The following is a 13,315-nucleotide window of genomic DNA, read 5'->3' on the forward strand; positions in this document are numbered from 1 at the left end:
AAGCAAATGAAGGAGAAAAATCTACAATTGGCAGTTCTGAGCCCAGAGTCTAAAACAGCCAGGCCGAACAATTCCATTGTCATGGCCACTGGACCCGGGGGACTGACTCAGAGTGTAAACTGCCGGAGGTCCTGAGTGCCTGGTCCAAGGCGGAGGAAGGCCAAGTGGCCCATCCTCAAGGGGCACAGCATCCATTTGATGAGGATTCTTAAGAACCAGGAAGGGAAGCCAGATGTTCAGAAATAACTTTAAATTTGATCCAAACATGCCAAAGTAAGACAGTCATGAAAGTTTGGGTTTTTTCAATGAATTGAATCAAATCTAAATTGGGAAAAAAGGATCATTTCTGTTACTTTATTACTTTATAATCTCTTCAGGTTGACACAGTTTCTATTTAGACCATTTGACCCTGCTTCTTATGCACAGGAGGCTTTAGAGTTGAACAGCATCCTCCTTCTAACTGTCTGCAACATATACTGTCAAGACCCAGGTGTCGCTAGTGGTAAAGAACCTGCCTGTCCGTGCAGGAGACACAAGAGATGTGGGTTTGATTCCTGGGTTGGGAAGACCCCCTGGAGGAGGGCATGGCAACCCGCTCCAGTATTCTTGCCTGGAGAATCCCAAGGACAGAGGAGCTTGGTGGGCTACAGTTCTTAGGGTTGCACAGAGTCGGGCATGACTGAGGCGACTTGGCACGCACGCTCTGCCTTGTATTGAAAATCGTCCACCCATTTTTACCTCTTCTCTGTATTATGCGCTCCTTGAAAACAGAGCCTACATAGCTTACTTGTCTGTACCTCCTGAAACTGCTCTGGAGCTATACTAACCAGGCATCTGGTGCTTGCAGAATGAATGACGGAAGTACCCCAGAGCCCTGAATTTTCTTAATTTTATTTTAAAAGATATTTATTATTTAACATTATTTTTGGCTGCACTGGGTCTTCACTGTTGCATGTAGGCTTTCGCTAGTTGCGCTGAGTGGGGGCTACTCTCCGGTTGCCACCCACGGGCTTCTCATTGCTGTGGCTTCTCTTGTTGCAGAGCGTGGACTCGAGCACAGGCTCAGTAGTTGTGGCGCATGGGCTTAGTTGCTCTGTGGCCTCGGGGATCTTTCTGGGCCTAGGATGAAACCGTTTCCCCTGCATTGCAAGGCGGATTCTGAACCACTGGACCACCAGGGAAGCCCTATGACTTTTAAAGATGGGAACTAGTTTCTCACTTCTTCTAGCTTCTGTGTGCTTGTAAAATCTTTCTCTTTCTTAAGACTTATTCTCTTAAAATTATTTTAAAAAGGCGATTTTTTCCCCTCCTCTTGGAAACCGCACTAAAGCTACTGGAAGAATGAGAAGACTATATGAGGGCATATCTTTATTATTTGCTGCTACTGCGCGAGGGTCTACATCTTTATCAATGAAAATTTCAGCAAAAATAATCTAATAGCAACGAAAAAGAAGGAGATGCAGAAAAGAAAAAAAAAACTGCAAATGCCATCTTTGAAAGCAGGATGACCTTGAAAGAATGTGTCGGAAGAAGGGCTGCCTAGTACAGTGAGTGTAAAAGGGTCGAGAAGACTCCAGGGAGGTCCACTGGGGCAGCAAATTTGAGACAAGGCCAGAGGTTTTCCAAAGTAGGAAGGGAGCTTGAAGGATCTAACCCACAAACCCTTGTAGGAGGAGCAAGATGGGTGCAAGGGCTGGAGGTACGTGTTTCCCTCTTTCGGTGCTGTGTGGCTGGGGTGGGCAAGCTGCGGGGGAACACTCGGCAACCTTGAGGGAGCACTGTGCTGTGGGGCAGGATGGAGGGGAGAGACCCTGCAGGGTGAGCAGTTCCACACTGTCAACCTCCGTTGTTCGGTTGCTCAGTTGTGTCCGACTCTTTGTGACCCCATGAACTGCAGCACACCAAGCTTCCCTGTCCTTCCCTATCTCTCGGAGTTTGCTCAGACTTATGTTCATTGAGTCAGTGATGCCATCTCACCATCTCATCCTCTGTCGTCCCCTTCTCCTCCTGCCTTCAGTCTTTCCCAGCATCAGGGTCTTTTCCGATGAGTCAGTTCTTCTAGTCAGGTGGCCAAAGGATTGGAGCTTCAGCTTTAGCATCAGTCCTTCCAATGAATATAGAAGACGGATTTCCTTTAGAATTGACTGGTTTGATCTCCTTGCAGTCCAAGGGACTCTCAAGAGTCTTCTCTAAGCACCACAGTTCAAAAGCATCAATTCTTTGGCACTCAGCCTTCTTTATGGGCCAACTCTCACATCCGAACATGACCACTGGAAAAACCATAGCTTTGACTAGACGGACCTTTGTGGCAAAGTGATGCCTTTGCTTTTTAATATGCTGTCTAGATTTGTCATAGTATTCCTTCCAAAGAGTAAGCATCTTTTAATTTCATGAGTAGGGATAAGAGAGTTACAGCATCTAATCTCACAAAACCCTGGCCAGAAAGGGAATTTCTAATACCTTAAAACATGCCCTGGTCCCTCTCCACAAATCCTTCTAAAATAGCTGCTACAGGAAGAAATAATAGTATTGAATGCTGAATCATAAATAAAAAAGTAACTTGCCCAGGAGCTATACAGATATGTCAGGAGATAAAAAGGAGAAAGGAAGAGAAAAAGCAAGTGACAAACGAAGAAAATGCATAGGGGAAATAGTATCAGAAAGCAAATGAATACAAGCAGCTCCTGCAGCTCAATTCCAGAAAAATAAATGACCCAATCAAAAAATGGGCCAAAGAACTAAACAGACATTTCTCCAAAGAAGACATAAAGATGGCTAACAAACACATGAAACAATGCTCAACATCCCTCATAATCAGAGAGATGCAAATCAAAACCACAATGAGATACCATTTCACACCAGTCAGAATGGCTGCTATCCAAAAGTCCACATGCAATAAATGCTGGAGAGGATGTGGAGAGAAAGGAACCCTCTTACACTGTTGGTGGGAATGCAAACTAGTACAGCCACTATGGAGAACAGTGTGGAGATTCCTCAAAAAACTGGAAATAGAACTGCCATATGATCCAGCAATCGCACTCCTGGGCATACACACCGAGGAAACCAGAATTGAAAGAGACACATGTACTCCAATGTTCATTGCAGCACTGTTTATAATAGCCAGGACATGGAAGCAACGTAGATGTCCATCTGCAGACGAATGGATAAGGAAGCTTTGGTACATATACACAATGGAGTATTAGTCAGCCATTAAAAAGAATACATTTGAATCAGTTCTAATGAGGTGGATGAAACTGGAGCCTATTATACAGAGTGAAGTAAGCCAGAAAGAAAAACACCAATACAGTATACTAACGCATATATATGGAATTTAGAAAGATGCAAATGATAACCCTGTATACGAGACAGCAAAAGAGACACAGATGTATAGAACAGTCTTTGGGACTCTGTGGGAGAGGGTAAGGGTGGGATGATTTGGGAGAATGGCATTGAAACATGTATGTTGTCATATGTGAAACGAATCACTAGTTCAGGGTCGATGCATGTTATAGGATGCTCGGGGCTGGTGTGCAGGGATGACCCAGAGGGAGGATAAAGGGAGGAGGGAGGTGGGAGGGGGGTTCAGGAGGGGGAACTTATGTAAACCCAGGGCGAATTCATGTCAATATATGGCAAAACCAACCAATATAATATTGTAAAATAATTTGCCTCCAATAAAAAATAAATTACTTAAAAAAAAAGAAAGCAAATGAAAAGTATAGCCAAGTGGACTACTGCTAAGTGCAAAGTAGTAATGGATTAGCCATCTCTGTAAAAGAAGAGGGTAAAGCAGAGAATGTAAGTTCTTGGGAGAATGTGTGATAAGACAAGAGATGAAGTCAGCTCAGGCTAAAAAAAATAAAAAGAAATATTAAAATATTTCACAAATGAAAACCACTTTGAAAGCCATACAAGGGAGAATTGATAAAGGAAAGGAAAGGTAAGACAGAACTAAGAATTGCAAAATAAGATTGAAATAAGCAAAGAGTTTAAAAGGCTCAGAGATTATGTTTATACATACATATGTCCCAAAGAGGATCATTGAAGTGATGAAACCAAAGAACTTAAGGAAAAAAAGAACTTTAAAAAACTTCTGGAAATAAAAGAATGCTTGGATCTATGATTTGAAGGCGGCATACAGTGAGTGTTTCAGGAAAACTTGCTTCTGAGCAATATTAATAAATATTCCAATTATGTTACTGTGCTTCAGAGATAAAGAAAGACTTATGAGGTACCCAGGCTGAAAGTGTAAGTCACATGTACAAAGAGAAAATCAAGCTGATATCATTTGATGAAGATGGTGAAACAATGCCTGCCATGATCCCAACGAGAGAAAATGTAGCTCAACGAATTTTATCCAAATTCTCATTCCCAAATAACAACAACATCCAATTATTTTGTTTCTTAAAAAATATGGTTCCTATAAACCTTTTCCAAAAAAACTATTACAGAAAAAATTCTCAGTAAACACAGTAAGTGAAGTAATACTTCAAAATTATTGATGGTGATCACTGAATCTGAGATTAAAACTCTGTTTCTGTTTTGATTACAGAATATAAACTGACAATACAGAAATGCTATAACTAAAAATGGACTGTATCTTGCCAGGCTCCTCTGTCCATGGAATTCTCCAGGCAAGGATGCTGGAGTCATTCCCTTCTCCAGGGGATCTTCCCGACCCAAGGATAGAGCCCAGGTCTCCTGCATTGCAGGCAGATTCTTTACCATCTGAGCCACCAGGGAAGCCCAATAACTAAGAAAAGTTGGAAAGGGAAGAGAGAATGTTGGAGGTGGTGTGATAACACTGATTTTCTCAATATTTTTTCCAGGAAAAAATATACCACTAAAAGCTAATAAAGTAAGTAGTTTTATAGGCATATTTTAAGAGATGAAGGCAAACAGTAAAAACAATGATATTATTAGCTACGGCCAGTGCATGGAGGGATGGTTTGAGGAGAAAGTAAAAATACATTAATTTTAAAGTTGTTTAGAATAGTTAACCAATACTATCTAAAGAAATAGAGTATTAAGTATACACATACTTATACACATAACCAATACAAATTGAGAAATAAAGACACAGAAAACAATAAAAAACATGGCATATGTTAAAATATTTATAAAATATTAATAAACAGTTAATTGCAGAATTAAGAACAAACGTTTCTGATATTTAAATAAATATAAAGAGACACAACTCCTTTACTGAACAAAAGTAAAAAGGCTCTAATTTCATTATAAAGTGAAATCCAACAATTTGCTGCATAGTTGAAGTACAACTTTTCCTCAGAAAGGTTGAAAAGCAAGGAATGCACAAAAGCAGGGGCTTCCCCAGTGGCTCAGTGGTAAAGAATCCACTTGCAATGCAGGAAACTCAGGAGACATGGGTTTGATCCCTGGGTTGGGAAGATTGCCCCGGAGGAGGAAATGGCAACCCGCTCCAATGTTCTTGCCTGGAGAATCCCATGGACGGAGGAGCCTGGTGGGCTACAGTCCATGGGATCACAAAGAGTCAGACACGACTGAGCACACAGCACACACATACTGGGTAAATGGAAGCAAAAACACAGCAAGAACCACGATTTTATCAGACAAAGTTGAATTTATGGCAAAAATGTACTAAGATAAAGAAGACCCTAAATCGTAGTTAAGAGAGAATCCACAATGGTTTCATAGGATAGTTTTACAAAGTATTTAATTAGCAGAAAACTTCAGTGATCCACAGTTCTAGAGTATAGGAAGTTTTTAAAAAATTGTTTATGAGGTTTTCACAGTATTGGTGTCAAATAACAAAAATAAAGGAAACAGGAAACTGTGAATATTATTTATGAATGATCAATTCAAATCCTAAGGACACGACTGAGCGACTGAACTGAACTGAAACAATGTATTATCAAACAGAATAGTGGAGCACATGAAAATAATAATACATTTATCTAAGAGGAGTTATTCTAGGAATGCAAAGATAGCTTATATTAGAAAACCATAGTATAGTTCATGCTAATAAAAGAGAAAATTGTACTCTTCTCTCCATAGCTGAAAGGGGCATTCGATGAAAGTCAACGTCTATTTTTGTTCTTTGAATCTCTCAATAGACATGGATAGATAATTTTTCATATAGTTTTCTCAGTATGTTTTCCAGCTAAAAAGAAAGACGTTTTTGAAAGCTGGTGAATCAAGTAAATTACAAAGCATATTTAAAGATTATAATGGCAAACACTAAAGAAATAACTAAACTGAGGTCACAGAGGGAGACCTTGAAAGGGAAGAAAAATGTACTAATGTTATAATTACTCATTTTAGGGAGTAAGAGATTGTGTCAATGGATGTAATAGAAGAAGCTTAAAGGATAAAACTTTTCTTGACTTATCATTGCTGATTTAACCATGTCTTCGGCCCAAAGCTCAAGATGATTTACAGGAACGCCCTTGGGTGGCAATATTCATATAAGACAGAATGATCGAAAACTTTTGTCAGGGATAAAGAGGTCATTTCAAGTAGACGCTTTCCTCCCCAGCTTTCTTTGTCCTTCATTTCTTAATCTCCTCTCTTTATTATTCCCCGACCCTCTATGTGAAAGCAAAATCTCTGATCACACCAACCAGTTCTCCAGATCTCCAGACCACTGTTACAGTCCAATTCTGACATTCAGTTTAGTTCAGTTGCTCAGTCATGTCCGACTCTTTGTGACCACATGGACTGCAGCATGCCAGGCTTCCCTGTTCATCACCAACTCCCAGAGCTTGCTCAAATTCATGTCCATTGAGTCGGTGATGCCATCCAACCATCTCATCCTCTGTCATCCCTTTCTCTTCCCACCTTCAATCTTGCCCAGCATCAGGGTCTTTTCCAATGAGTCAGTTCTTCACATCAGGTGGCCAAAGTATTGTAGTTTCAGCTTCAGCATCAGTCCTCCCAATGAATATTCAGGACTGATCTCCTTTAGGATGGACTGGTTGGATCTCCCTGTGGTCTGAGGGACTTTCAAGAGTCTTTGCCAACACCACAGTTCAAAAGCATCAATTCTTCAGCACTCAGCTTTCTTTATAGACCAACTCTCACATCCATACCTGAGTTCTGGAAAAACCATTGCTTTGACTAGATGGGGCTTTGTTGGCAAAGTAATGTCTCTGGTTTTTAATATGCTGTCTAGGTTGGTCATAGCTTTTCTCCCAAGGAGCAAGCATCTTTTAATTTCATGGCTGCAGTCACCATCTACAGTGATTTTGGAGCCCCCAAAATAAAGCCTCTCACTGTTTCCCCATCTATTTGCCATGAAGTGATGGGACTGGATGCCCTGATCTTAGTCTTCTGAATGTTGAGTTTTAAACCAGCTTTCTCACTGTCCTCTTTCACTTTCATCAGGAGGCCCTTTAGTTCTTCGCTTTCTCCCATAAGGGTGATGTCATCTGCATATCTGAGGTTATTGATATTTGTCCCGGCAGTCTGATTCCAGCTTTTGCTTCATCCAGCCTGGAATTTGGCATGAAATTCTGACATTAATTACCCAGAATTAGCAACCTCCCTCCTGGAGTTCATTAATTAAGGTTCACAGAACTCAGGGAAGCACTTACACTTACTCATTTGTTATAGAGGTTATAAACAGGCAACCAGAGGAAGAGATTCGCAGGGCAAGGCTAGCAGAGTCCTAGCACAGGCACTTCTGTCCCCCTGGAGCTGGGATGTGCCTTTTTCTTAGCACATTATGTAGGCACGGTTGATGAACTCTCAGTGATTTTTTTTTAAAGAATATTGATTTAGTTTTGGCTTCGTGGCTGTGCTCAGGGTTTCTCCAGTTGCCGTGAGCATGGGCTACTCTTCCTTCAGGACCATGGGCTCAGTAGTTGCAGCACACGGGCTCAGTAGTTGTGGCGCATGAGCTTCATTGCTGCACCGCATGTGGAATCTTCCCGGACCAGGGATCGAACCCATGTCCCCTGCATTGGCAGGTGGATTTCTATCCACTGTGCCACCAGGGAAGTCCAGTCCTCAGAGATTAACCCCATCTCCAGCCCCTCTCCCCTCCCTGGAGGGGAGTAATTGCTTTAGCGTAAGTTTACTATTTGGAAAATTGGTTCACAGAAATGTCATCTCTTTTGGTCTCTGTGTTTTACCAGGAACCTTGGCATGATGGTGTGTTCCTCCCTGTGTGATTTGGGTGGAGTTCTCACCCCCTTCCTGGTCTTCAGGCTGATGGAGGTTTGGCAAGGCTTGCCGCTCATTTTGTTTGGTAAGATTTCATGACACGTTTATTATTTCTTATTCACAGCCCAGTGTGAATATTCGATAACTACTGGATGAGTGAATGGTATCTCCCAGTGAGTGTACAGAAGGGAAGGATGGTACCTGCCCTTTCATTGTCTCCTGGCTCCTCTGTCTTGCTTCACGGGAAAGATAAGATGCCGTTCTTATAATATGTGCCAGAGGTTTATGTCCTGTGGCTCTGGAGTCAAGTAATTTCTTCTACAGAATAGAACAGGAGAGCATTTTTGATGTAGCCTCCTGGTTTCTCATGAATTTGACTCCCAACTTTGGTGAACTTAACATGCAATCGCTAGAGGTTTGAAGATGCTAGGTTGTCACTCCTCTTCTTTCTCCAGATCTTAACAATTGACAACAGACACAAAGGGACAGTGGGCATCCAAGTTTAGTTCCTGGTGTGTTACTGATTGTGTTAGATTAGAGGAGGGGGAGGGGACTCATCCACTTCTCCCCAAACCTGCCCTTAGTGGAGGGCAGATCGACTGCCCGTGTGTGGAGAGCTGCCCTGTCTGGGCCAGGTGAGCCCCTGAGGGTGGGGTGGGGTGGGAGTGGATGAGTAGCAAGAGAGGCCCACACTGCCCACACACACATCACCTAGGCTCCATAGCGTATATGTGTAGTAGCTATAATATACACTGTATAGTTTATATATGGGCGTCCCAGGTGGTGCAGTGGTAAAGAATCTGCCTGCCTGTGCAGGAGATGTAGGTTCAATCCCTGGATTGGGAAGATCCTTGGAAATGGAAAGACACTTCAGTATTCTTGCCTGGAAAATCCCACGGATAAAGGAGTTTGGAAGGCTACAGTCCACGGGGCCACAAAGAGCCAGACGTAACTGAGTGACTGAGCATGCGTGCATAGTTTATATTATACAATTATATAATATATCATATTACATTATATTATATATATAAATATAATAAGGCCTTCCCAGGTGGTACTAGCGGTAAGGAACCTGCCTGCCAATGGAGGAGATGTAAGAGATGTGGGTTTGATCCCTGGGTTGGGAAGATCCCCTGGAGGAGGGTGTGGCAACCCACTCCAGTATTCTTACCTGGAGAATCCCATGGACACAGGAGCCTGGTGGGCTACAGTTCATGGAGTCTCAAAGCATCTGACATGACTGAAGTGACTTAGTATGCATGCACGCATGTATGTAATAGTTGCTACAGGTATACTTTATATATATATAGTTACTAGTCAAAATTGAGTTTTCTGTTGTTCCCAAGGTACCTGAATCAATAAATCCCCCTAATGTTTAAACATCAGTTGCTTTAAAACTGTATTCTTAGGTAAATGTACAATGAGGCTTTCTGGGTAGCTCAGCTGGTAAAGAATCTGCCTGCAATGCAGGAGGCCTGAGTTGGATCCCTGGGTTGGAAGAGGGCATGCTAAGTAACTACTCCAGTGTTCTTGCCTAGAGAATTCCATGGACAGAGGAGCCTGGTGGGCTACGGTCCAAGGGATTGCAAAGAGTCGGACACGACTGAGTGCCTAAGCACAGCACAGGTGTACAAGGAGGGAAGCATTTCTTTTTCTTACTCTGCCATTTCCCCGTTATTGTATTGCTTTTAATTTTCTAGCCGTCCCTGCCTTTTTGAAGTGGCCCTCACACATGTATTGCCATGCATCTCTTTAGTTAGCGGTCATCATCTGTAAACGGTGCTGGCCATGCTCTAACGGCTCCATGTTGAATCTGTCTCATTTGAAGCGGCCTTGGGGCTGGTTGCTGGGGGAATGACGCTGCTTCTTCCGGAGACCAAGGGGGTCACTTTGCCAGAGACCATTGAGGATGCTGAGAACCTGCAGAGGTGAGCGTGGGCCACTGGGGGACCCAGAGCCCCATGTTAGACTTGCCCTTCCTGTTGTTATGAACACTCTCCCTTTCTTGTCTCCTGGGAGAGCTTTCCAGGTCTTGTTCGGCCTGTTGTCACCCCCAGAGCTGCTACAGAGAGAAACACCATGCAGTGACTGTTGGCTGAAAAGGAAAGCAGGGAGAGCCAGCGTGTATGTTTTTGGTTGACAGTCATCTGCTCTAAACCGCGAGACACAAGGTTTTGTTTGTGATGCTGACCATGTGGAACACCATGGCCCCTATTTCACCCGAGCTGCTGGGAGCTATTTTTAAATCAGTCTTCTGTCTTTTTCATGACTGTTGGTTCAAATTCCTTAGTGACTTTCTTCACAAAGAAGAATGACTTAAAACTTTCACTCCTGTAACAGGGACAAGTGCTTCAGTGGAGTCTCAGGTCCTACTCTTAAAGCCATCAAACAGGAAAAGGAGAAAAAGTGTCTGATGATGTAGTCATTACAGGCTTGGTTCTCTGGATTCTATGTAAGGAGCCATGTATCCCTGGGAAGTAGAGCGAAGAGACTCTGGGGACTCATTAAGGCTTAGGTTCAGTCCAGGGGCAGCCACCTACCTGGCCATGTGACTTGGGAATGTCATTGAGCCCTCTAACCTTCATATCCTTGTCTGAAAAATAGCCACAATAATACTTAATTGAGAAGTGTGCTGTGAAAATTCAATGAGGTTAAGTAGGTGACAACGACGTATCTACCACCTGGCACATAGTAGGTGTTCAACAAATCTTAGACTCTTGCCATTCTTCACGCATATTGTGTGATTTCCTCAGTGATTCTCAAATTTACTCTGCAGAGGAGTCACAGAGGGAGCTTGCTAAAATGCAGATTCCTAGGCCCTTTAGGTTTTTGACTTCATAATTGAATGGGGGAACCTGATCTTTTCATGGCAATCAGTACCCATCAGTGCACCTCACTTTGAGAAATTCTTCATCTCTCAATACTGATAAGGGACACATACCCTATGTGAACTGTAAGCACATTTTGTCATATATGTAGTAGACACATACAGCTACACATTTGTCATTGCTGAAAATGTCTTCCTCTGGTCCCAAGGAGTAGACACACACAGCTAAGGCTGACTTCCTGATTTTGAAAAGGTTCATTATAATTTGTTAATAGGCAGTTGGGCATCTTTTACAGTGTTGTGTTTGTCCCTTCACTCCATCATCAGGGCCGTTCCTGCCCTGCCAGGGGAAGCCAGGGCTTCTGCTTGGTGCTCCATGCCGCCACGGACACCCTCTGTTCTTGATAACGCCCTTCACTATGTATATCACCACTTATTTCATTATCTGTCTTCTCTGCTATACGAATTTCATAAATAGAGAGATCATTTCAATGATACCTTCTTGGGGTATCCCAGGTGGTCCAGTGGCTAAGACACCATGCTCCCAAAACAGGGGGCCCAGGTTCAATCTCCAGTCAGAGAACTAGATTCCACATGCTGCAACTAAAATCCCTTGTAGCCAAATCAATTAATTAGTTTAAAAAATGACATGTTCTTCCATACTTTCTAGGACACGAGGTCAGGGAATGGGAGTGACGGGAGCTCTGGCTGATAGCTCACAGTGCATCAGTTTCACTGAGTTTCAGGCGCCGTCTCACCCCATCCTCTCAAAACATTGCGAGGCGGCTGTTGTCATCAGCACACCTACTCTACAGATAAAGGAAATCGTGATAAATATCCCTGAGCCCCAGCTTCAAAATGGAATGCTGACCCTCAGGTGATGTTGTGAGACAGAAACACAACCGATGCTCTGTGGAAGGGTCAGCAAGGGTCCTTTCTGTAAAGGACCAAGGAGCAAATACTTCCGGCTTTGGGGACGTGCTGTCTTTGTCCCCAGGTTCTGCCCTTTCAGAACGAAAGCGGTCACAGCTCATAAATGAATGGGCGTGGCTGGGTTCCAGCACAACTTTATGTATGGAAGTTGACATTGAGATTTCATCCAATTTTCAAGTGTCAAGAAATAATATTTGACTTTCAAAAACTATTTAAAAATATAAGAAACCGTTCTTAGTGCACAGGCCGTAGCAAAACAGGCAGAGAGCCGGAAACTGGCCACCCGAGGCCTCTGTTGACCCTGCCCCTCTTCACCTGCTATGCACGTTCTCGCCTTCTCTTTGGAGACTTATTCCCAGGTGAAGCTTTGCAACAGATTCTTTAAAAGCCATTATTGATTTTAACTTAAAAACTGAAAAGAGATATTTATTTCTTTGGCTGTGTCGGGTCTTAGTTGCGGCAGGCAGGATCTTGTTCCTTGACCAGGGATTGAACCTGGGGCCACCTGCTTTGGGAGTGCGGAATCTTAGCCACCGGACCACCAGGGAAGTCCCTATTGTAACTTAAATTTTTCTTTTTGGTCGCTGCAGGAAAGCAAAACCCAAAGAAAACAAGGTTTACCTTCAGGTTCAAACATCAGAACTCAACGCATAGGCAGCCGAGAGAGAGGCTTCGCAGGGGACTGTGTGGCTGAAATGAAGACGGAGTTCTCACCTTTTCAGAAGCCCTGAATGCTTCCTCCCACCTCCCTGCCCTCAAACCAGTATCAGTTCTAAAGAATGCTAACTGTGCTTTGTTCTATTTTGTTTTCTTGAAGTCTCTCAAAGCTCTGGCTATCTTTTATCTGCTTATCTTCTCTAGTGAGAGCAACTGGTGGTTAGCAGGTACTTACTTATCCAAAGTATTTTGAAAGCCCAGTAGCATTTAAATACTGTTAGACAAGAGGCCTCTGTCATTGGTTTCCTAGAATAAGTATTGCTTTATTCACTCTTTAAAAGTAGACGTCTTTGTAGGCATCATGTTGGCAAAAGTGTTTTAGCATGTAGGCTCCCTGGAGGACTACTGGTTTATGAATATGGTGACTCTTCCAGCCAACTCTACCCCAATCATGCTTATATACCTGTGATGGCACAAAACAGGCTCCTTATTCCAAGACCAGAAGGTCTGTAAGGTTTTGTGGGGGAAGAGTTTCGGCAAGAGTACTGGAGTGGGGTGCCATTGCCTTCTCCGAACCGCATTTTAGGAATGCTTTATTCTATTTCACTCTTGCTTTTAGTTCTTACTGGTGATTCTAGAAGGTGAACTCATATGCCAACAACGGAAAATCACAGTGAACATATCAAAAAGGCTTACTTCTTTTTATAATTTTTTAAAGAAATGTTTTGACTTCACTGCATGGCAGGTAGGATC

General features: G+C 42.9%; 1 protein-coding gene across 1 annotated transcript in view; it reads left to right on the forward strand.

Annotated features, from left to right (window-relative positions):
• The window catches only part of LOC129561090 (solute carrier family 22 member 1), a 40,870-nt gene extending 28,266 nt beyond the window's left edge, over positions 1 to 12,604 (forward strand). The window contains 3 exon segments of the mRNA XM_055433466.2: positions 8,118 to 8,230; positions 9,974 to 10,073; positions 12,496 to 12,604. Of these exon segments, the coding sequence (XP_055289441.2) occupies positions 8,118 to 8,230; positions 9,974 to 10,073; positions 12,496 to 12,604 (322 nt within the window).
• The last annotated feature ends 711 nt before the right edge of the window (positions 12,605 to 13,315 follow it).

Source organism: Moschus berezovskii, chromosome 10 (assembly GCF_049115385.1).
Source record: "Moschus berezovskii isolate FMDL1 chromosome 10, NW_MosBer_1.0, whole genome shotgun sequence".
NCBI lineage: Eukaryota > Metazoa > Chordata > Mammalia > Artiodactyla > Moschidae > Moschus > Moschus berezovskii.